General features: G+C 35.8%; 1 protein-coding gene across 1 annotated transcript in view; it reads left to right on the top strand.

Annotated features, from left to right (window-relative positions):
* Positions 1–22,445, top strand: part of SPMAP2L (sperm microtubule associated protein 2 like) — a 37,778-nt gene extending 15,333 nt beyond the window's left edge. Inside the window, exons 5-9 of the mRNA XM_072943545.1 lie at positions 2,876–3,013; positions 10,100–10,214; positions 18,406–18,537; positions 20,697–20,872; positions 22,109–22,445. Of these exons, the coding sequence (XP_072799646.1) occupies positions 2,876–3,013; positions 10,100–10,214; positions 18,406–18,537; positions 20,697–20,872; positions 22,109–22,223 (676 nt within the window). The 3' untranslated portion in view covers positions 22,224–22,445. The remainder of the gene's footprint in view (positions 1–2,875; positions 3,014–10,099; positions 10,215–18,405; positions 18,538–20,696; positions 20,873–22,108) is intronic.
* The last annotated feature ends 3,566 nt before the right edge of the window (positions 22,446–26,011 follow it).

Raw genomic sequence — 26,011 nt, 5'->3', positions numbered from 1 at the left:
CCAGTCTGATGCCACAGGAAAACTTTCCCAGAGCAACATCTGTTGTTTAGCTCTTGCACACTTACATTACATCTTACAGTGTTTTGGTTTATCAGGATTTTGATTTTTTAAATACAATTAGGGTATTATGCAAGGATATGTACCATATACCACTGTTGTGGATGAACTTATCTGTACATGAAACTACGCATTTTGTTTACCACCCTTGGCTTAATTACCATGAGTTAATTAGGGCATCTGAAGGGAAAAATGTTGTTAAGGCTTTTGATGCCCATTGCCAATTTGTTTTTAGTGCATATTTGTTGAATGACTGGGCTTTCTGCTGGTTGGCTCTTTGAGGAAAGAGTGTAGAAGGAGGATGGGGGAAGGGTACAGGCAATGAAGGACATTAAAGTAAGGAAAAAATTAAGGATACTATTATTTATCTGAAGTTTGGTTTCCAAGATAATTGAGGTGGCCATGTCTCTACCTCTTTCAGCATACAACTTTAGTCAGAAGTCTGCAAATTTTTCCTGGAAGGGGCCAGGTATAAAGTTGGCCACAAAGTCTCTATTCCAACTACGCAATGCTGGGAAAGCAGCCATAGACTTTTGTAAACTGAGTGTGCCTGTGTTCCAATAACATTTAAAAATTTTTGTATCTATGTTCATGAGGGATATTGGTCTGTAGTTGTCTTGTAATGTCTTTGTTTCTTGTGATGTCATTGTTTGTTTATGGTAATGCTGTCCTCATAGGATCAATTGGAAAATGTATAGAATTGGTATTTATTACTTCTTTGTGGGCTCCAATTACACACTTATTAGGCTGCTTGAAGTTGTCCTACAGTTCATTGAATCTGTTCTCTTTCTTTCTCTTTCTGTTTTATTTCCCTCCATGTTTTCACAAACCTTTTTCTCTCTAGTGTACAATGTACTTACTGTTAATCCTATTCAGGGTTTGGTTTTTTTTTTCATACAACATAGTTTTTATCTCTAGAAGTTCAATTTGGATATTTTTATATCTTATCTCTATTTAGTGTGCTCCATCTTTTAATGTCCTTGCCTACTAATTCTGTAATATGCCATTTCTGAGTCTGTTTCTAGGGATTGATTTTTCTCATGATAAGTCATAATTTACTGCTTCTTTGTATACCTGATAATTTTTTATTAGGTACCAGACACTATAAATTTTACTTTGCTGGCTCCTGCATATTTTTCTACTCCTGTAATATTCTTGAGCTTTGTAACTTTGTCATCATTCCATTATTTATTAGTGCTTTGATTCTTTCAGGCTTTCTTTAAAAAAAAAGCTTTACTGAGATATACCATACAATTCACTCATTTAAAGTCTACAATAAAGTGTTTTGTAGCATATTCACAGGGTGTGTAACCATCACCAAAATTTTTGGTCTTCCCTAAAAGAAACACTGAATCCATTAGCAGTCAATCCCTACTTCCTTTTAACTTCTTTCCCAAGCACTAAGCAGCCATTAATCTACTTCCTGCCTCTAGAAATTTGCCTATTCTGGACATTTCATGTCAGTGGAATTATACAATATGTTGTCCTTTGCAATTGGCTTCTTTTACTTGGCAAAATGTTTTTTCAAAGTTTATGTATGTGGTATGACATATTAGTACTTCATTCCTTTTTATGGCTGGATTTATTTCTACTGTATAGATTTGTCACTTTTGATTTATCCATTCATCAGTTACTGGACATTTGGATTATTTCTGCTTTTTTGGTAACTGATAATGCTGCTATGAACAGTTGTGTACAGGTTTTTGTGTAGAGGTATGTTTTCATTTCTTTTGGGTATATAGCAAGAATGGAATTATGGTTCATATGGTAATCGTATGTTTAACTTTTTTGGGAACTGCCAGACTGTTTTCTAAAGTGACTGTGCCGTTTTACAATCCCACCAGCAGTGTGTAGGGTTCCAATATCTTTGCCACATCTTTGCCAACACTTGTTATTGCCTCTCTTTTTGATAGTCATCCTAGTGCCGGTGAAGTAGTACTCATTGTATTTTTCATTTGCACTTTCTTAATGACTTTTGATGTTGAGCATCTTTTCATGTACTTATTGGCCACTTGTATAGCTTCTTTGGGGAAATGTCTATTCAAATCTTTTGCCCATTTTTGAAGATTTCTTCTAAGTTGAAAAACAGATGGTACTGAAACTTAATTTAGTCTATGGGAAAACCTAGTTCCTAATGTTTCCATTTTGTCTGGAAGTGGAAGTCTCTACCAAGTGTTTAAATTCACCAAAGTAATTTATTTCTTAAAAGAATATTATATTTCATTACCTTTGGAAATGCTTGTGCTGTAATACTAAGTGGAATAACTTAAATATAAAACTGTATTTATGGTATGTTTATTTAAAGAATGCTTATTTCTCAAACACACCAAGACCTTTCCCATCTCAAGACCTTATGCATAAAATTCTCCCTCTGTCTACAATGCCTACAGTGATGAAATCTTTTTGGTCCTTTAAGTCTCAGCATAGGTGTCAGTTTTAGAGAGACCTTCCCTGACTGCTGTCCTCCACATAACTTTCCACCCCCTCACAAACCTACTCTGAAAGCCTCCACCTCTGGTGCATAGTCAGTGCCTTCATAGCACATATCACAACTATTTACCTGGTCTATATAGAAAATGAACTTTATTTGTTACAAGAAATTTTATGTTTTGAAATAGGATATTAGAAGCCAGCTGAAAACTTGATAGTTATAACCATTTCTAATTTCTCCCTATGTAGAAAATAGCTCAGCAGCAGGAATCAACTGTCGTACCTGCTTCCTTAGACCTGTGAGGAGGGGTGTCAATGTTGGAAATTTCTATGATAATTTGAATTCGTACTTGTTTCACTCATTTCTTTCTTCTTCTACAACTTGCAGGGCTCAATATTACTATAGCTGCGGTAGAGAGTCTGTAATCTGGGAGATCCCTTCTCCTACACTGTTTTGCCCACCTTCCAAAAGGATCCAGAAGCTGTCACAGCCCAACAGATTCAAGAAAGAGTATCTAATAAATAGGTACAGTACCTTGAGAATCTCCATAAATTCTCCTGTAATTTGGTGAAATGTCACAATATTGTTATTATTTTAGTGTATGCATTTTCATAAAATAGAAGTCCACTTGTTTTTCAAAGGATCAAGGGGAAAAATCAAGTATTTGCAGTAATTATAGGTAATCAGAAGATCATCATCAATAATTACATTTGACTCAAATTGTAGTGAAGCTAAAATTCACACTAAACTTACCATTATCAGCCAATTAAAAATATGCAAATGAAGCATTACAGGTTTTTGCAGTTCACAGAACTTGATGTTATTTTATGCCTCTGTGACTTTGCAAATGCTCTTCCTTTTGCTTTAAATGTTGAATTTCTCCTTGTTTTTAAAAAACAGCTTAAGTGATACCTTTCACATGGGAGCTAAGATTGTGATGAATTTGTTGGAAAAATGTTAGGTTGCATTATTGGAATATGTACAGTATACAATTACAGGAATGTGACAGTACCACTGTACTCTACATTAATCAGAACACATTAGGTGTATGTGTCCACTTACAGGTGTTGTACCCTAAGAAACTGTTGATAAATTTGACACTATTCAGAAGGTGATGAATGAGTTGTTGAGTCTTCTGGAAACTATGTTATATGAAAAATAGTTAAGAGAAAGAATGTGTTTAGCTTAGAGAAGACACCAAGGAAGCAGTGATAGCTGTGACCAAATGTTTAAAGGCTTAGCATCTGAAAGAAGGAGAAGTGAGAGTAAAATTACTGAATCTTGATCCTAGAACTAGAAGTACAACAAGGAATTTATAGAGCAGCTGACGTCAGCTAAGTGTAGAAAAATCTTTCTGATAGCTATTCAGTACTGAAAATGTTTATCTGGAAAAGTCAACTGCAGTCTCCACCAAATCCGTAAAAATACTCAAGCACAAACTGGAATGATGACTTTACATGAATTTTAGAAAAGATTCCAGTATTCAGAGAAAGGTTGAACTGGACAGCTTGAGTGTTTTTCCATCATAGAATCCAGCAAAAGAGGCCCAATTCCTCCACAGAATTTTTTCATTTGCTTATTTATCATTCAACAAAATCTGCTAATTTAGTTAAAATATGCATGTAAATTTGGTAGTTATAGATCTAGATCTATAAACTAAAATAATACTTTATTTAACTGTCACCACTTTTTGAAACAGCTAAGTGTGATTTTTCATATACGTGAAACCCCCTTGAATGCTAAAACTTTTTGTATGTTTGAAAGTTCATTTCCCTGCTTTCCTAAGAAGATTCTTCTGATACTGAACATACATGTAACCTTTTTCATTAGCTTGAGATCTTTATGATGAACATGAGCTATCACATAATACTTTAATTTAGAAAACCTCTCAGAAAATGTTTAATTATGAAGCACATTTCTTAGGTTAAGTGGCCTGGCCTCTTTAAATTACGATATTCACATATCATAGTTTTCCTGTCATTTGTCTTTTTATTGGGGGAATAGTCTCTAAGCAGTCTCTTTTCTGATCTTCTGTGTGCTGGAAATAGATAACCAAGCTCATTAGAATTTTGTGAGGGGAAAATGCAGGTCTTAGTGAAGACAGTGCTCTCCATTAAGTATATTACATGAACTTGGACTTTGTGACATATATTTTAGCTGATTCACCAGGAGGACTCAACAGCAGATTTGAGTAGTCAGAAGAAAGCATTAGCACACTTAAGGATAGGTCAGTTGAGATGATAAAGTCTGAGAAACAGAAAGAAAAAAGAATGAAATAAAATAAACAAATCCTCATAGCCCTATGGGATACCATCAAGAGTATCAATATATCCATAATGGGAATTTCATAAAGAGAGTCAAGAGATAGAGAAGCAGAAGGAATGTTTGAAGAAATAATGGCCCAAAGTTTCCTAGGTTAGATGAAAAACATTAAGCTACATATCCAAGAAACTTAACAAACTCCAAGTATGATAAACTCAAAAAGATCCACAACCTGACACAACAAAATCAAATTGTCCACAACCAGAGACAAAGAAAATCTTGAAAGCAAGAGAAGTAACTCACCATATACAAAGGATCTGCAGTAAGATTAACAGATGACTTCTTGTCAGAAACCATGGAGGCCAGAAGGCAGAGGCATGACACAGTTAAAGCACTGAAAGAAAAATACTATTGGCTGAGAATATTCTATCTAACAAAACCATACTTCAAAAATAAAGAAATTAAGACATTTCCAGATAAACAAAAACTAAGAAAATTCATCACCAGCAGGCTTGTTTTACAGTAAATACTAAAGGGATTCCTTTGGGCTAAAGTGAAAAGACACTAGACAATAGCTCAACTCTACATGAAGAAATAAAGGGCATCAGTAGAGTTAATTACACAGGTAAATATGAAAGACAGGATAATTGTGTTTTTCTGTTTATAGCTCTTTTATTCTTCTACCTGATTTAAAAGACAACTGCATAAAACAATAATTATAAATCTGTGTTGTTGGGCATATAATGTATTTAAAAAAACAGGGAGGAAATGGAGTGATATTAACTTGAATTAGAATGTTGTAAGTTAAGACATACAGGGCAACAACTAAGAAAATAGTTTTTAAAATATAAGAAAAGAAATAACAAGGGAATTAAAATGGTACACTAGAAAAAAATCTAACATGGAAGAAGAGAGGAATGGTTGAGTAGAGGAACAAAAAAGATGTAACATATGAAAAACATAGAAAATTACAGGCAGAAATTCTATGTTGTGAGTAATATATTAAATGCAAATGAATTGAACACTCTAATCAAAAGGCAGGGATTGGCAAATGAATTGAACACTCTAATCAAAAGGCAGGGATTCACAGAATGGATTAAAAAAAACATGTACTCAATAATATGCTCTCTATGAGACACATCCTTTAGATTCAAAGAAACAAGTAGGCTGAAGTCTGAAAGTAAAAGGATAGAAAAAGATATACGATGAAAACCAGCCACAGTGAGTGGCTATACTTATATCAGACAATATAGACTTTAAGACAAACATTGTATACATCTAACAACAGGACCCCAGAGCAGATGAAACAAAACCTGGTAGAACTGAAGAGAGAAAGAGATAATTCAATACTAGTTGAATTTTTCAGTATTCTACTTTAAATAATAAGAAGAACAACACACAGATCAACAAGGAAATAGAAGGCTGGAACAACACTAAACCAACAATACCTAACTGACCCTTATAGAACAGTACACCCAACAATAATCAGAACACTCGTTCTTCTCAACTCAAGTGTTCTCTAGGATAGTAATATATTAGATCATAAAGCCAAGTGTCAATAAATTTAAAAGAATTGAATACATACAAAACTAGTTCTCTGATCACAGTGAAATGAAATTAGAAACCAATAGCAGAAGAAAAATTTTAAATATGTGAAATTAAATACACTCCTAAACAATGAGTCAAAGAAGAAACCACTTTGATATTTTATTAAATGAAAACACAACATACCAAAACTTATGAGATGCAGCTGAAGTAGTGATTAGTGGGAAATTTTAACTGTAAATGCCTACATTAAAAAGTAAAAAAGATCACAAATCATAACCTAATCTTCCATTTTAAGAGATTACAAGTGGAAAAGCAAACTAATTCAAAACAAGCAGAAAGAAGGAAATAATAAAGATTAGAGTGAAAATAAATTAAATAGAAACTAGAAAAACAGAGAAAATCAACAAAGCCAGAAGTTGGCTCTTTGAAAAAAAATCAACAAAACAAGTCTTCAGCTAGACTTATGAAGACAAAAAGACGGAAGACTCAAATTACTAAAATCATGAAAGAAAGAAGGGACCTTTCTAAGGATTCATTTGCAAAAGAAGGGTTATTGCTATTTACTTTATAGAAATAAAAAAGGATTATATGGGATTACTATGAGCTGTTGTAAGGGCAACAGATTAGATTACATAAGTGGAATGGACAAATCCCTAGAAAGACAAACTACTGAAACTGACAAAATAATAGAAAATCTCAGCAGACCTATAACAAGAGATTTAATTAATAATTTACAAAAACTTCCTATGAATGGCTCAAGACCAGATGTCTTCATTGATGAGTTCAATGATATGTTTAGAGAAGAACTAACACCAATCCTTCAGACTCTTTAAAAAAATAGGTCACTTCTCAACTCACTCCATGAGGTCCATATTACCTGATACCAAAACCAGAAAAGGTCATACAAGAGAAGAAAATGACAGTATCTCTTATGAATATATATGTAACAATTCATATGAAAATGCTACATTTCAAGTTCAAATACCTAGGCAACAATCGCACCAAAATACTAGCAAAGCAAGTCCAACCACATATAAAAATAATTATACACCATGACCAAGTTGGATTTCTCCCAGGAATACAGAAATATTGTATTCTGTATTGGATTGGTTCAACATACTAAAGTCAAGGTAATACACCAAATCAATAGACTAAAAAAACCAAAACCATGTGATTATCTGAATAGACTCAGAAAAAGCATTTGACAAAATTTAACACACACCATACTCAACAAACTATATATAGAAGTGAACTTACTCAACTTGATAAGGGACATCTACAAAAACCCCACAGCTAACATCATAATTGATGGTAAAAGACTGAATGCTTTCACCCCAAGATCAGCAATAAGACAAGAACATCAGTTCTCACCACTTCCATTCAACATCCTACTGGAGATTTGAGTCAGGACAATTAGGCAATAAAAGAAATAAAAGGTATTGAGGTTGGAAAGGAAAAAGTAAAACTATCTCTACTCATAGATGACAGGATCTTATATATAGAAAATCTCAGGGAATTAACATTTAAACTATTAGAGCTAATAAATGAGTTCAGGAAGGCACAGACTCTAAGATCAATATACAGAAATCAATTGTGTATCTATCCACTAAAAACAATCTGAAAATTAAATTAAGAAACATGACTGGATAAAGAAGTTGTGATATATTTATACAATGGAATACTACTCAGCCATAAAAAGAATAAAATAATGCCATTTGCAGCAACATGGATGGAACTGGAGATTGTCGTTCTAAGTGAAGAAAGCCAGAAAGAGAAAGAAGAATACCATGTGATATCATTCGTATGCGGAATCTTAAAAAAAATAAAAGGACACAAACTTATTTACAAAACAGAAACAGACGCACAGACATAGAAAACAAACTTATGGTTACCGGGGGGAAAGAGGGTGGGAAGGGGTAAATTGGAGTTTGAGATTTGCAGATACGAACTACTGTATATAAAATAGTTAGACAACAAGTTTCTTCTGTATAGCACAGGTAACTATATTCAATATCTTATAGTAACCTATAATGAAAAAGAATATGAAAATGAATATATGTATGTATGTGTAAGACTGAAACATTTGTGGCATACCAGAAATTGATACAACATTGTAAACTGACTATATTTCAAAAAAAAAAGAAATTTAGAAACAATCCCATTTGCAGTAACATCAAAAAGAATGAAACAATACATGGAATGGAGTATTACTCAGCCTTTAAAAAGGAAAATCCTGACACATGGTACAACATGGATGAACCTTGAGTACATTATGCTAAATGAAATAAGCCAGTCACACAAAAACACTGTATGATTCTACTTATACACAGCACCAATTCAAATCATACCAGACTACCAAGTCAAATTCATACACAAGAAGAAGCACATGAAAAGATGCTAACTATCATTAGTCATCTTGGAATTGCACATTAAAACCATAAGCTCTACTACTTACCTCTAGAATGGCAGTAATAATAATAATTAATAAACAAAAAGTAACTTGTGTTGGAGAGGATGTGGAGAAATTGAAACCCTCATACATTTCTGTTGGGAATGTAAAATGGTGCAGCTAGTGTGGAAAATAGTTTTCCAGTTTCTCAAATTTTAAACATAGAGTCATCATATGGTCAGCAGTTCCACTCCCAGGCATGTACCCAATTGAATTCAAAACATACATTCACACAAAAACTTGTACACAGATATTGACAGTAACATTACATAATAGCCAAAAAGTAGAAACAACTCAAATGTTCATCAGTGGATGCGTGGATAAACAAACTGTGGCAAATTTAAATAATGGAATTCAGCCATAAAAGGAATGACATACTGATACATGAATCTTGAAAATATGCTGTGTGGAGGAAGCCAGGCACAAAAGGCTACATATTTGGATGATTCTGTTTATTTGAAATTTCCAGAATAGGCAAATCTGTAGAGACAGAAAGTCAATTAGTACTTCCTAGGGGTGGGGGATGCAATAATGGAGAGGGACAGGTAATAGGTATGGGATATCTCTTCAGGCTGTTGAAAACGTTCTGAATTTAGATAGCGGTAATAGTTGCACAATTTTGAGTGTATTCTAGAAACCACTGAATTGCACTTTTAAAGGGTAAATCCTATGGTACGTCAACTATAAATCAATTTAAAAAACTAACAGACTACCCCTAGAGGGTAGTCAGATTCATTCGAGAAAAACTTTTTTCCATATTAGGTTTGTTTGTAGGTTTGTTGGTTGATAGGTTTCTGTTCCGGGAAAGGACTATGTGGGAAAATCAACCAAGTTGCTGGGAGTTATGACCAGCACTATTTCAAACTGCACTGCATAGGATACTGGCCATCACAGAAGGGTCCTTGGTAGTGACTAGAATTTTTGTATCAGGGTTTTGATATGAGGTTTGAGTAGGAAGTAAAATGTTTTTTAAACTGCAAGTCTCAATCCATCAGTGGATCATGAAATCAATTCCGTTTTGTTTGTTTTGTTTTGTTTTTATCAAATGAAATTTTAAAAATCAGAGTGCATTGCCTAGGGAAAGCATTGTTCCATGATCATTTTGTTTCAGATACATGCAGACTTACATACACTGTATCACAATATAAAATGTGCTTCTCACCTTGGGTCATAGTGAAACAACTTTGAGAAACACCAGTCTGGTAGGTAGAAAGAGCACTCATGATTATGGGAAAAGATGTTCCTAAGATAGAAACAATTTGTATAATTGATTGGAGGTTGATTATAACAATGAAGAAAGTAGTTATTGTTCCTCCAATGATTATAATATTTCATGTTCCATTTGCATATAGACCCTTCAGTGATTACTCAACAATAAATTCTCTTCAAATCTCTGACCCTTCTCCCCGGATATTACGACTCTCAATAGCCAAAGGCACAAATCCAGACTATGTTCCTCCGAAAAAGGTAAGTGGGCCCCTGTGGAAGAAAAAATTCCTGATAGACTTTGTAACATGTAATGAGTATGTAATTGTAACGTGCTCCCCTCTTACTCCTAGGTGTGTATTTTCCTTTTCTTTGTTTTTATTTTCCCCTCTCATCAAATGAAGTTTTTTTAAACTCTCTCCCCTGTGCCTAAGGTATCTGTCAGGATTTGATGACAGAAGCAGAGCCAGTATGAGTAATATAGATTTAGCCTTAGGCAATCGTGGGAGCTGATGGAGATGTCTTTGGAAAACTGTTATGGCAGCTGGGACTTGGGTCTGGTCATAGAACTAGAAGCAATGAGAGAGAGTAGGGTAGGTCAGCAGTTCCCTGGAAGGTATTTACTTCAGGGGAAGCCGTTATAGGTTCTTTAGGCAAGGGGTGTCTAGCCTCCTCAGGAAGGGGAGGAAGGGCTGATTTTATCGGTAAGGAAGGCTCGGCAGTAAGCAGGAGTTTAAAGTACCCAGCTTCATTGCCTGTATGTTCCCGGTCCGATTTTCATGGTCCCATTCCTTCCCATTCATTGCTCTAAGTTTAATATAGGAGACTATGTAAGTTTGGGAATTCAATTTGCACTATAATTTGCTACTCACAAAATTAGATTTTGAGTTTGGTTTTCAGAATTTTCAGTCCTTTGACCACAGAAGATAAGAGTTTCTTCTGGGTAAGTCACACAAACTTTCTGGTCCCTTAACTGTACTTTAAGGTGAAAATTTAAAGGCCTGAGCTGATCATTTCTTTCCTCAAGTTGTCCGGTGCATTAGAAGCAGTGAGCCAATCCCACTATACTTCTTTATTTCACTAAAATGATCTCTGTTAGCAGCTGTCTGGCCACCCAAATCTTGCTTTCTGTTTTGCCAGTGCATGCCATGGACTACCAGGTCTTTTTAACTTTTTTTTAAACCACTGGCAATAAGATCATTAATACCTTTAAATCTAATTAACTGAGAAAACAAATTCTAGACAGTCTAGAACCAATACAGGTATACCTTAGAGATATTGTGGGTTTGGTCCTAGACCACCCCAAGAAAGCAAAAATTACAATAAAGCAAGTTACACGAATTTTTTGGTTATATATTATAAACATAACATACAAAAGTTATGTTTATACTACTGTAGTCTTTTAAGTGTGCAATAGCAGTTTGTCTGAAAAAACAATGTACATACCTTAATTTAAAAAATACTTAACGCAGATTCCTGGGCTCACCACAAGCTGCATCTGACTGCCAGGAATCTGGGCCCAGGAGTCTACATTTTGATCAATTTTCTAGGTTCTTCCCAAATCCCTTAGAGACTTGCTGGGGTCCCTGTCCCCAAGACCACACTGTGACTTTCATGGGTGACTTTTATGGGCCCTACTCACTTGGTTTTGGGTTTTTTTTTCCGTATATTTTTGTTGAAGTACAGTCAGTTTGCAATGTTGTGTTGGTTTCTGGTGTGCAGCATAGTGTTTCAGTCGTGCATATCATGCATACATTTATTTTCATATTCTTTTTCATAATAGGTTGCTGCAGGATGTTGAGTATGGTTCCCTGTGCTAAACAGTATAAACTTACTGTTTATCTATTTTATGTGTAGTGGTTGGTATTTGCAGATCTTGAACTCCCAGTTTGGCTCTCCCCACCCCCTTTCCCCTCCGGTAACCATCAGTTTTCTATGTCTGCCTACTCACTTGCTTTTGTAGGCCACTTCCTTCATCAAATATACATTTAATATTTTATGACTTTATCAGTGCAAATATGATTATATTAATGAATATTACATATTAAAACATTCCCCCCAAAATAAAATAAAAATTAAAAAATATTTTACTGCAAAAATTACTAACCATCAACTGAGCCTTCAGTGAGTTGTAATCTTTTTGCAATAGTAGCATCAAAGATCACTGACCACAGATCAGCATAATATAATAATAAAGGAAAAGTTTGAAATATTGTGAGAATTACCCAGATGTGACACAGAGGCACAAGGTGAGCAAATGCTGTTGGGAAAATGGTGCTGATAGACTTACTTGATGCAGAGTTGCCACAAACCTTCAGTTTGTAAAAAAAACGCAGTATCTGCAAAGTGCAATAAAGAAAAGTGCAAATAAAGCGAGATATGCCTGAACAGAGAACTCATCCTTTAAGTTCTGATTTGGTTAACTTTATGCCGAACTGCCCCCAGACTTAGTGATGTACAACAGCAGCCATTGTATCATGCTCAAGGCTTTTATGACTCAGAAGTTCTGATAGGGCAAACAGGTATGGCTTGTGTCTGCTCCAGGAATGTCTGGGGCCTCAGCTGGGGTACTTCTAATGGCTTGGGTGTGTGAACTGGTAAGGGGCCAGAACTAGCGGAAGTCTCCTTCACACCTGCCTCAGCTTGGGCCGCTGTAGCACCCTAGACTGGGCGGCTTTAACAACAAACATTTATTTCTCACAGTTCTGGGGGCTGAGAAACCCAAGATCAAGGTGCCAGTAGATTCTTTTCTTGGTGAGAGCCCTCTTCCTGGTTGTAGACAGCCACCCTCTTGCTGTGTGTCACATGACCTATGCTTTGTGCACAGAGTTCTGCTCTCTCTTCCTTGTCTTATAAGCATACTAATCTCATTATGGAGGTTCTATCCTTGTGTCCTCATATAAAGCAAATTACCTGCCTCTCAGAGGCCCCACCTCCTAGTACCGTTGCATTGAGGGGTTAGGACTATGAATTTGGCGGGGGTGTGGGGAAGACATAGGCATTCAGTCCATAACAACACCTATTGATGGTGCCTACGTGGGGCTGACTTGAAGGCTAGACTCAGTTAGGAATATATGCGGGGGCACCTTTGTATGGCCTCTCTGTGTGGCTTGGCCCTCCCTCAGCATGGCAGCTGTGTTCTGAGAAAGAGTACCCTAAAATGGAGTGCCCCAAGGATAAGCATTCCAAAAGAACCAGGTGGAAGCTACATGTTTGTTTTTTTTTATGATTTGGCCTTGGAAGTCACATTATGTCACTGGAGTCATCCTCTGTGGATTGATGCAGGTACAAGTCTGGCCAAATTCAAGGGGGCAGAGGCACAAACCCCACCTCTCAATGAGAGAAGTGGCAAAGAATTTATAGGCACTTAAGAAAAGAAAACTGCCACACCCAATGATGTGAGCCTTTTGGTATCCTTGCGCATGGTTTTTGTAGGCAGAAAAGGCTGTTCAGAGGTATATTCTTGATTTAAATAATTAATAGTCATCTTTTTAAATTTCAAATTAAAAAATCTATTTCTTTCTTAGGCTTTTAAGTGTAGTTTGGAAGGTTATTCTAATGACAATTCTAGCAGCTTTTGACAGTGACTTTTAAGAGTCTGGAATAATGTTTGATTTGGTTTCCAAACTTATATACTTCCAAATACTTTAAACTGTATTTATAAATATATTAAATTTGGTTTCTTTTTTGAGCTTCTTACTTCAGCCATCTCCATTAATAAAACCTTCTCAAATATTAAATGACTATGTAAAAATTGAATATAGTAAACAGATATAGTGAACCTGAAGGTTTTGATATTGTAAGAATGACATCAACTTAATGTCATGATTCTAAATCAGTTACTTAATTATACATTCAGATTGCAGTTGTAAAGGTATCACTGATGGGTCAAACTCTCTTAAAACATGTACCTACTTTTTATTTAAATAGTATATACTTACTTTTTGTTTTAGTTTTTCATCTTTATTTTATTGAAATAGAGTCAGTTTACAATGTGTCAATTTCTGGTGTATAGCATAATGTTTCAGTTATACATATACATACAGATATTTGTTTTCATATCCTTTTTCATTGTAAGTTACTACAAGATATTGAATATAGTTCCCTGTGCTATACAGAAGAAACTTGTTGTTTATCTATTTTATATATAGTAGTTAGTATCTGCAAATCTTGAACTCCCAATTTATTCCTTATCACCCTCTTACCCCTCTGGTAACCATAAGTTTGTTTTCTATGTCTGTGAGTCTGTTCTGTTTTGTAAATAAGTTCATTTATCTGGTTTTTTTTTTTAGATTCCATATATGAGTGATATCATATGGTATTTTTCTTTCTCTTTCTGGCTTATTTCACTTAGTATGATGATCGCTAGGTCCATCCATGTTACTGCAAATGGCATTATTTTATTCTTTTTATGGCTTAGTAGTATTCCATTGTATAAATATACCACAACTTCTTTATCCAGTCATCTGTCAATGGACATTTAGCTTGTTTCCATGTCTTGGCTGTTGTATATAGTGCTCCTATTAACACTGAGGTGTATGTATTTTTTCAAATTATAGTTTTCTCTGGATATATGCCCAGGAATGGGATTGCTGGATCACAGATTAAGTCTATTTTTAGTTTTTTGAGGAATCTCCATACTGTTTTCCTACAAACTACATTCCCATCAACAGTGTAGGAGGGTTTCCTTTCCCCATACCTTCTCCAGCATTTATTGTTTGTGGACTTTTTAATGATGGCCATTCTGACTGGTGTGAGGTGATACCTCACTTTCTGTTTTAATAATAATCTCAGATTTACTGAAAATCTGCAAAAATGAACATTTTGGTCCATTGACTTTATCATTCTCTCTCCTCTGTGGTGTGTGTGTGTGTGTGTGTGTATTTAAATTTTTCCCTGAATCATTTTTTGAGAGTTACAGACATAATGTACTCCATTTCCCTCAACACTTCAGTGTATATTTCCCAAGAACAGGACACTATCTTATGTAACATACTGTTACCAAGATCATGAAATTTAACATTGATATAATACTATATTTGGTCTATAGTCCATGTTCAATTTCATCAGTTCTTGCACATATTTATTCTTAAGACAAAGTATTAATTCTATGATTGTGATTCTCTCAGCTTTTTTACAGTTAATTCTAAATCTTAAAGTTTAAAGATAACACACACCCACAAAAGAAGTCCAGGTACTGTCACAGCTGTCTGAGGATACTTGCCACCAGAGACTTTGGGTGGATACACTGGGGAAGTCCTTTTACTATGAATGTCATTCCAAATTTTTTTTTTTTTTTGTGGTAGCTTTATTAGGACTACGAAACTTAGAAAGAAAGGGGTTGTTTCTTAGCTCACTTAGTCCATAACCATCGTCCTCTCTTTACTTAAAGATGTCCACAGCTGCTACTCAGACTAATCAACTTGGTTAGGTATTTTAAATCTTTGACTCTTGATACATTTTGACTTTTAATACTCTTCTTTTCTATCTGGCATATACCTTTGAAAATTACGCACTTGTATTCTGCATTTTTATGATGCTTTGTCTCATTTGCTGTCCTAATTTATGAGGTCATTCTACCAATATGTCCCTCCCCAATCATTCTCAATCTCTGATTATTTTCTGAGAATAAAAATTCTCACAGTATAATTAATGGATCGAGTATGAACATTTGGAGGTGATTCATATAAAATCCCAAAATGTGTTTCAACAGAAGGGATTTTGATTTACATATTTGTGCTGCCTTTTTTACTGTACATAATATATTAATTATATATTTTATAAAGTATTAACTGTATAATAAAGTGATATCTCATTAAAATACTTTCATTTCTCTGATTATTAATAAAGTCAAATAGCTCTCCACATATATTTACCATGTGTAATTCTTTTGTAAATTTGTCTATTCATGGCTTTATTTTTCTACTGGTCTATACATTTTTTATTGATTCATGAAGTTCTTTTCATCTTAAGGATATTAATTCTTCATCTGTTATATATGATGTAAATATTTTTCCTAGCTTGGAACTTAAAAGTTTGGGGTTGTAATTTATATAATAATAATATGTATTTAAATTATAATATATATAAAATTTAAAATGCATAGATCTTAAGTTGTATAGTTTAATAAGGTTTTAACAAATGTATATACCCATGCAAAAACCACCCCAATCAAGATGCAAACATTATCCTAAAAAGTTTCCTCATGACTGTTTCCAGTCAATTCCCACTCCACCCCCTGCCTCAGAGGGAACCACTTTCAGATTCCTATCATCATAGACTCATTTTGCCTGTTCTTGGACTTGATATAAATAAAATCATACAGTATATACTCTTTACTGCTTGGCTTCTATTGCTTGGCACAGTATTTTTGAGATTCATGCATGTTATTAAGAGTATTAATAGATTTTTCCTTTTTATTGACAAGTATTATTTCATTGTGTAAGTATATCACAGTTTGTTCATTCACTTTTGGTGGACATTTGGGATGTTTCCAGTTTGGGGCTATTTTGAATAAAGTTGCTGTGATATTCCTGTACAGACATTTTTGTGGACATACATTTTTATTTCTCTTGTATAAATACCTAGGATTAGAATCAGCTCTTCTATCCTATGACCCAGCTGGCCATAAGGTATGTGTATATTTAGTTTTAGGAGAAACTGCTCAAGTATTTTCCAAAATGTGTGTGCAGTTTTAACCTCACCAGCAGTGTATGAGTGATCTAGATGCTGTACAGACTTTACAACATTGGTATTGTCAGCTTCTAAAATATGTAGCCACTTTAGTGAGTGTATAGTGGCATCTCGCTGTGGTTTTAATTTACATGTCTAGGATGGCTGTTCATGTTGAGCACTTGTCATGTGCCTGTTGGCATTTGTATGTCTTCTTCTGTCATTTAGTTAGTAGATTTTGTGAAACATTCTTTTGGATTTTCTACCTACAGAATCACATTTTGTGTTAATGAAGAGTTGGCTTGTCTTATGAAACTTTTACCCATTTAAAAAAATGGGTTATTTTCCTTTTATCAATGATTTGTAAAATTTATTTATTCTGGCGCATTTCCTTTGTCAGGGTTATGTATTTGTAAATATGTTCTCTCTATTAATTTTCCTAATTGTATCTTTTCTTAAGAAAAAGATGTTCAATTTGTCAGTTTTTTCTTTTATAGTTAATGCTTTTGGCGTCTCAGCTAAGAAATCTTTGTCTTCCCCCAGGTTGTGAAGGTATTGTAGATTTTCCTATAGAAGCTTTATAATTTTTGATTTTATATTTATGTATATTATCCACCTTGAATTAGTTTTTTGGTAGCCGTGAGGTAGGGATTGAGGTTTGTTTTTTTCCATACCAAAATCCAATTTTTCTAGTACCATTTGATGAAAGGCTTTCTTCTCCCTGTTGAATGGCCTTGGGTCTATTCGTGGACTTCCCAATTCTGTTGTAATTGTTTACTTACCTATTCGCATGTCAATACTTTACTGTCATGATTACTGTAGATTTATAAGTCTTGAAATAAAATAGTATAAGTCCTCCTATTTTGTTCTCCTTTTTCAGTTTATTTTTGGTTCTTCTAGATCTTTTCCATTTTCACATAAATTTTAGAATCAATGTGTCAGTTTCTACAAAAATGCCTGTTGTGATTTTGATTAGGATTGTCTTGAATATGTAAAGCAACTTAGAGAATTAACATCTTAGTAATAGTAAGTTTTCTAACCCATGAATGTTTTATCTCTCTTTATTTAGATCATCTATAATTTTTTCCACCCACAGTTAAAACCCTGTTTTATTTCCTATTATTGACCATATTATCCTCTCAAAGTCTTGTAAGTGTTGAGTTTGAATACAAGTGCTTTAAACAGAAGACCATGTAATTTGAACACACTTCCACAGTTAAGGTAGTGAGGAGTGTCTTGGGGGACGAGTACAACATTGTCTATGGAGGTATATGGTTTGACCTTTTTTCCTCTTGGCTTTGGTTTCTTTTTCTTATTTGTTCCACTTAAGAAAAGAGCCAGTTACATTCATTTTAAGCATGAGGATTTGTGATAATGATTCCTGATTTCCAAAGAGCAAAATAATTAAGAACAAAGTAGAACTTTCCCCCTTACAGTGTTCTTATGTGGTAGGGCTGGCCTTCCATCTTGTCTGAGTTTATCATTCCAAAGTCAGTGTTGCCATTTATCTCATAGTCAATATGTGTAATTACCATTTCCTCCCCATCTTTAGTTTAATAGTAAGTTCCCAAAAAGCTCGGTTGGAATCCATTCAACCTAGTTTGAAAAGGATGGAAATTGATCCTTGCCACTATGATCATAGGTTACTGCAGGATTTTCCTCCTTTCTTCTAGGTTTGCTGAGAAATCTGCTCCAGAGGTCAGACACTACTTTGTAACCTTGACTGAGATGGTGTTTATTGTTTGATACTTGAAGGTACTATTTTTGTTTTCTCCCCTAGATTGAAACCAAGATTTCGATGTCTGCCCTGACTGCTGTTGCAACTCCAAGGATTGTAGAGCTTTCCCATCCAAGAATCAAGATAGAGGGTCTGTGCTTTGAAAGAGAAAGAAGTGAAATGCCCATCCATCCTGTAAGCCATCACTGCCTTGGCATCCTTCGGTTCACTTTCCAATTGTTCCTAGGGTGGTATTTTGCCTCTATAGGGCATAGACCAAAGTCACTGGAAAAGAGAACCTTAAAAGAGTGGTCTGTGGCAAGAAAGAAGACCTAGCTGCAAGATAGGGAGAGAGGCTGGGGGTAGAGGCGGAGAACATGGGCTTTGGAGTCAGTAAGATCTGGGTTCAAATTCTCACCTCACCACTCCTATCTCTGTGATTTTTAACAACCTTCCTGAGCCTTATTTATTGAAAAGAATTTGAAGGCCTACTGTGTGCCAGGCATCTGCCCAGTGAACAAGATGGAGGAGACAAAAAACAAAGAAGTAAACAAATAAGATAATGTCAGGTAGTGATAAGTGCTGTGAATAAAACAAGTGAGTAACTGTGGCTGAGGGTGGGGAATAAGTGTCTTTCCACATGGTAGTCAGGGAAAGCCTCTCTAAGGAAGGGATATTTAAGCTGAAACCTGAATAATGAGAAGGAGTCAGCTAAGTGAAGATCCGCAAAGAGAATATTCTGGTAAAAGGAAGAGCACATGCCAAAGTCCTAAAGTTGGGATGACCTTGACGCTGGGTGGAGCTGGGTGAGCAAGGGGACTGTCAAGATAAGTTTCCAGCTTTAGGACTTAGGACTTGTGATAACAGATGAGGCAGGTGTTCAGCTCAGAGCCTGGCACATTCAGTGGCTTCTCTCCCTCTTCCTCCCTGACACTCCCCTCCATTTATTGTAGTGGCCACTTAGCCCCCAATCCCAGTTGAGTTTTCAATAAATATCTAATGTTCATGTTGCCAAAGGAGGTCAGACCAATTTCATCCTCTTTATAGGAACCTGAGGATTTGATAGGGAATTCTGTTAGGAAATTCCCTGTTAGGGAATCAAAAACTCTTGGTAAAGTGTCTTGAGTTTGCTAAAGTGACTTGCCTTGTGATCCATGGACAAGTCACTTGACTTGCAGGTTTGTTTGTTATGTAAAATGGAAACTATAGGCATCTTTAGTTGCTAGGATTGTTTGAATTTTTTTTTTAAGTCTTAAAAAAGTGATACCACCGCAGATAATCGCACTCCTAGAACCCAAAGTAATCTGTACCAGTGCAACACAGAACCATTTCAGGGCTTCTGAGAGGCATTTGCTGTCATCCTAATTCTTCTGAATGAGCACTTAAGAGAGAGAATAGTAGCTACACGCCATCCTTCGTATTTTACCAATAAAGCAACATAATAGGAAGGCCTCCTCGTAGACATAGTTTTCAAAGTAAGACCAAAAGGAGTTAATCAGTCAGTCAGTCAAGATATATTTATTTAGCACCAATTGTGCACCAGAGCCTAGTCCAGAAACAAGTACTTCTCTTAAGCAGCTTGTATTCTAATGGGGAGAAGCAGACAATAAACATACCAGCAATGAAATGGATGAGCTAAGTCAGGTGTTGGTAAGTGCTGTGAAGAAGATTAAATAAGTACTGTGGAAGAGGGTAATTAGAAACAGTGATTTCTCTTGGGTGGTCTGGGAAGAACTCCTTGAGGTTGTGATTTTTGCGTCTAGAGACTTGAACAACAAAGAGGCCACCATGACAAGATATAAGAAAGAGGATTTCAAGCAGAACTAGCAAGTGCAAAGGACCTGAGATGGGAAGAGCTGGGCCAGGGGGGCCTTGTGTGGTGGGAATCACAGTGATGGAGGCGGGGAGGGGTGGAAGGGGAGGCCATAGGAGGGGCAGCAGCCAGATCATGGAGGGCCATCTAGGCCACAGTAAGGAGCCTAAATGTTATTCTGAGCAAAATGGAAAGCTACTAGAAGGTTTTAAATCCTGAGAGTGACATGATCTGACCTGGGCCTCAGAAGTCCTTCCCTCCTAGAGTTGTTACGATGATTGCAGAGGAATGATGGCGGCAAATCACTTAGAATTCCATCTGGCTCATGGAACACACGAGTTAAAATGCTTTTTCTCTCCCTCAGTAACTGTGACGTGAAGGCTGATTGCAGAGGGACCAGAATGGAAGCAGTAAGCCAGTGTGGAGAGTCTGTTGCAGCAATCCAGGAGAGAAATGATGGAGACTCATTAGGGGTATAGCTGTAAAGAGAGGGAGGCACGAAATTGGAGATGCATTTTGTGTCTTTTTGTTTCCACTCTAGATATCCTGTGCTGCCTTGCTAGCCAAACCTAGCCCTCGAATAGTAGCTCTAGCTAAGGCCAGGCCTCTTCATCAAGACTACTTACCTCCCCGGGATGCCTCCTGGCCAGTATCTTATGCTGCTATCCATTCCAAAATATCTCCCAGAATCCAAGAACTAGCTAATCCAAATATGAGGTACGTCACTTTAAGGCTAAGATGGGACAGGAATGGTTGGGGGTGGTAGGGAAAGGGGAAAGTTGACCTCATCAGGACAGTGAAAAGAATTGTCAAAATAGAAGAAAATTTAAAAACATCTCACTTGTTACATTTGCTGTGATAAATCTATGATCTTCCTACCATAAATAGAAGGCTACAGTTAAAGAGTTAGTGGACTAGAATTGAACTTTAGACCTAGGAGACAACTCTGTCATTATGGATACAGGATTATTTATCTAACATATATTGTTAAGTGAAACAAGTTACAGAACAGAAGCATAGTATGTTGCGATTTGCATAAGAAAAAAGTAAGTATGTGCCATATAGTAACTCAGAGAAGTAAGCAAGAAGCTAGTGGCGATAGTTACTTTGGGGGCCTTGGGGGCTGGGATGGGAGAGAGACTTATTTTTCACTACATTGGCTTTTGTATTTTTTAATGTTTTTGCATCATGTACATGTATGAACTATTTCCAGTAAATCAGAAAATATATTCAACAAAGAAGAAATTGTGTGTAATTCCTGTTCATTTTTTAGAAAACCTCTTAACTTGCCTGAACCTCAGCTCATTTGGTTCCCTTCAAGGGATAATATCTGATCCCCTTTTTAAAACATCATCAGGAAAACCTAACTGAAAAAGTTGTCGTAGTCTTGAGCTCAAGAACAGGAAATATTTTAGGTCTTATATAATAAAATATTTTAAAAGTTTTATAACTTGGTTTTCCTTAAAAAAAAAAAGTTCAACATCAAATGAAATGACACGCATTCTCTGTACACTGACAAAGGAAAGGGAAAAGTAAGATCAAGTGCTCAAGGTTCTATCCTGGTAGCAAAATTATTATTTGGTGGTTAAGGTGTTAAGGGTGCAAACTTCAAAAAAATTGATTTCTTTAAGTTCACCAGAGGACTGTCTGGCTTGTTTTTAACATTGCTAAATTATTGAGAAATTTCCAGAATTTACTTTCTGTGGAGAGAGCCAAGGCTTTAAAATCTGACACATACACAGATCTAGATTTGATCACAGATCATTCTTACAACTTCCCTGGGCCTTCATGTCCTTATCTGTGCAGTGGAGGTCATGATACCTGTTTAATGGGGTGCTTATGAAAATCAAAATAGGATAATATCACAGTGCCTACCACATTGTGGATGCCTGAGGAATGTTAGTTCTTTTCCTGTTCATCTTACTTCAGGTTTAATCCTTTTTTCCATTTCAGGACTCCTATGCATATTATATATTACGATCCAGAAGTCTTTAAAGTCAAGCCAGCTGCTCTGAAAACACAATGTTCTCCAAGGATCCATGAGCTGGCAGAACCTGTTAGGCGTTAAGTGCAGAAAAGCCGCATCAGTCAAACTCTAGTTATGCTTCTGGAAGACAGATGATTTAGTTCCCTGGTCTGGTACTATCAGTTGTATCCTCCACCCCCTCAAAACACACGAGACCTCCAGGGAACATCGCTGTGACTGTCGAATAGCAATCGCTGCTGCTGCCTGGAGTCATGTCTTTAGCAGGTTTGGGGGCTCCGGCATGCAATAAAAGAGAAAGTGATAGCCTGCCTTATTATCCTTGCTATCTCCTCAAGCGCATCTTGGCTGTCTCATTGCTGGGACTGACCTGGAAGAAACACTCTTCCTTATCTTTGCTGGTTTTGCTTTTCTTTTCCCAGTGAGATCTGTGTTCTGCAGGAGCTGATCTCACATCAGTGCCTTCTCTAATAAGTCCTGAGAACTGAAATCATTCTGTGTTATTTTTCCAACGTCCCCTCATAACTGAGAAATAACACTGACATGGTGAAGCCTTTGTGGATAAGTCAATATTTATCATCTGTAGATGAAATTTAGGGAACAGGTGACCGTAAGTGATCACATCTCCATCAAGCTGCTTTTCATTCATGCTCAGTGTCACTTATCATGAAGGACAGAAAAAAACAAGGCATTGGGTAAGTGTTATAATGCTTTGTCAAATTGCATCTGCCCAGAGTTTTTCATTTTGCTTTATTCTCTCCATGGATCAGTATTTTACAAATGAAACTAACCTTTATGGCATATCTAGCTTTATATGAAAATGAACTTGTTTACACATGAATGAGTTCTGTCTCTAAGGCCTGTATGTTAAGGGGCTAGCTAGTGTTATAGAAAGGCAGTACCACACAGCAGTTTTGGTGGTTTTTTGTTTTGCTTCTGTTTGGGTTGTTTTTTTTAACATAGAAAAAAAGCTGGGTTTATTGATTAAAATGAAATGTGGAAGCTCAGTTCTTTCCCTAGCTCAAATTAAAATAAGCCGAGAGCTACTGGATTTGAATCCAACAAAGAGAGAGAGTTCCTTTCCATGGTCAGTGCTGAGATAGACTCGTGGTAGGAGGTTTGGCCCTCCATCGATTGCAGAGCAAATGTTTTTTCTGTACTTTTGGAACAGATCACCTGAATCACACATTGAGCCAGATATGTAAATTGATAACTGAAGCCCAACTAGAATTTGTCTGGGTCTAGGATAAATCATGACATTTATAAAACTCAAGTACATTTCTGAGATACCTTCAATGTTTGTACATTTCAGAACACGGTGAAATGTACGTATTCAAAAGTACTCTGAAAAGATGGACTTCCGGCAAGGCTGCAAGAGGAACTCCAGTGACCACACTCCCCAGTGAAACTGGTGAACATTAATTTTTTTTTAATTAAAGCTTCTGGAAATGGTCCCAAGGACAAACAGCAAATATCTATGAAAATTCAGTAAGAAAGGTGAGAGTCTGTGATATTCGAACCACATTTAGGCAGATTGTTGTTTCTTACCACAAATTCCAAGTTCTGTTTTAAAATTCCCAAATTATGTTCACCTTTTGCCTACTCCCTTTGACTTGGATACAAGAATCTTAGAACCTAATGAGCATCATGTTCAAACATTGTGAGCCCCTCAGTAAGTAAAATTCCTAGCATTGTGACTAGTCACAGTAGGAAATCAAAAATTGGTGGGCACCATCCTCATTATCATCAGTATGGTATCAGTAGCAGCTACCAGCAGTATCGCCTCCACCACCACCCCGGGGGAGGGCCATCTCCTCATGCCCCTCTTCTACCTGGTTTCTTGTGCTTTAATCTAAATTTGTTTTTACTTGCTCCATGGAGTGTATGTATGTGTGCCTGTCTTTAGTATGTGTTTGTGTGTAAACTGAGAACTTCCTAAATCCTTTAAAAAAGTGGTTAAGTTATAATTAAATAGTCTCGCTGAGGAATGTTACAGAGGCTGTAATGAACTACCGAGTGTTATGATAATTTCACTAAGAGGCTCGAATGTGTTCTCACCTCTTTTCGCTTTCAAGGGTAATAGCTGTGAATGTCTATGTTTCCGCAGTTTTATTCCCAAATAGTAGGTGTTAACTGTCAGGCCTTGGAGTGATTTTCAGCTCCCTGTTAGGAGGATAAAGGTGAAGAATGTGATTTTCTCCTTATTAGATAAGTGAAATTTAGGAAAGTTAAGATTGTCCATTTTGGAATACAGCGTCAGATTATTCATGGTCTACCTGAAGTGTCAAAGAGTTTTTTTCAAAAAGCTACTAGTTAAGGAAAGCCCAGAATTTCTCTGGACAAAGAATAAAGGTTAAAACTATTTTATCCTGTTCTACATTATAATATTCCCTCCTTTCCTCCACTGATTCTCCAAAACAAACAAAATGAAACCTTAATTGAAAGTTCCCATTAGATCAGGTTAAACAGGATTTTTGCTGAACTTGACTATCATTGTGCCCCAGCTCAACATCTGAATAGTCTATTTTCGTAACTCAGTTAAGTGTTGACTAACTTCATGTTGAATTAATTATTAAAAGCTCATTAAAATGTTGATATAAAATATGTTTTGATTTTTTTGAACAGTAGGAAAAATTAAATTTATTCATCTAAATATTGAAAAGAGAATGTGGTATTAAAATTTGAAGAAAGTCAACTGACTTCAATGTGGCAAAAAAACCCTCTATTTAATAAATATCGGCATCTTTTAGAGGGAGGCAAAAAGGAAAGCATTCCACTATTAATGGGTATTGTTGACTAAACTTAAATGGTGTACTAATGAGTGATAATTGACCACTATTATTCTGGTAGTTGTAATTGAAAAGTAATAGCAAAGAAGTACCTCACATTTAAGTAGTAATTTTAATTTCTTTAATTCCCAAACATTACTAGTTTACCTTCAATTATACTGTAAGAAGAGATAGAGAAGACATGATTCTACCTTGTTTAGATTTCTTACTGAAAAACAACGAGATGTTATGTGCCTTTATTTAACTTTAACAGTGCTAAACCATGGGGAAAAAAGTGATAAACTGAATCCTCCCGGTGTTGTCTCATTATATTTAACAATGGATTTTCTGCTTTTTTTGAACAATTTATGAAATGTTTTGTACTTTGGACTTTTATCTGAAAGACAGACTAAACATACTGAATACTCTCTCCAGATTGTTTTAAAAATTAGTAGCTAATTTTAATTATTTTTAAATTATTATTTTGTTGTTCATTATTCTAAATAGCTTCTTTGGAAACCAGAAGGAAAAATTATATACGTGAAATATAGGTATACTTTTTTTATACGTATACATTTTAAATTTGACCTCAACCACTTCTTTTTTTTAAATTCAGGTGAAATTGGTATATAACACCATATGGGAATTTTGAACTTGAGTTTTGGAATCAGACAGACCTGGGTTTGTATCCCACATGGATCATTTACCAGGTATGTGATTTTGAACAAATTCCCTAACTCCCTGTGCCTCAGTTTCTTTATGTGTAAAGTGAGTTCCTACTGCACTATTTTAAAGATTAAATAAAAGTATATAATAAGGTATGAATAGGAAAAAATTGTTTAAAAATTCAGCTCCTTTTGCCTTCTGTGGGGGTGGCATAGTTTATATCACCAGGAAAATAAATATATTTATGGCTTGATTCATACATTAAATGAATGTTCATTGAATGTCTTTCTTTGCCAGGTACTGTGCTAGGCACTGGAGCTATCATAGTGAGCTGAACAGATATGGGCTCTGCTCTCTTGCGCCGTTTAGTCATTTGGGAGAGACTGATGCTATTCAGACATTCACAAATAAATGTAAAATTACAGCAGTGGCAAGTGC

Source organism: Vicugna pacos, chromosome 2 (genome assembly GCF_048564905.1).
Source record: "Vicugna pacos chromosome 2, VicPac4, whole genome shotgun sequence".
NCBI classification, from domain to species: domain Eukaryota; kingdom Metazoa; phylum Chordata; class Mammalia; order Artiodactyla; family Camelidae; genus Vicugna; species Vicugna pacos.
The sequence above is the reverse complement of the archived record's forward strand: the minus strand, read 5'-3'. Positions and strand labels throughout refer to the sequence as shown.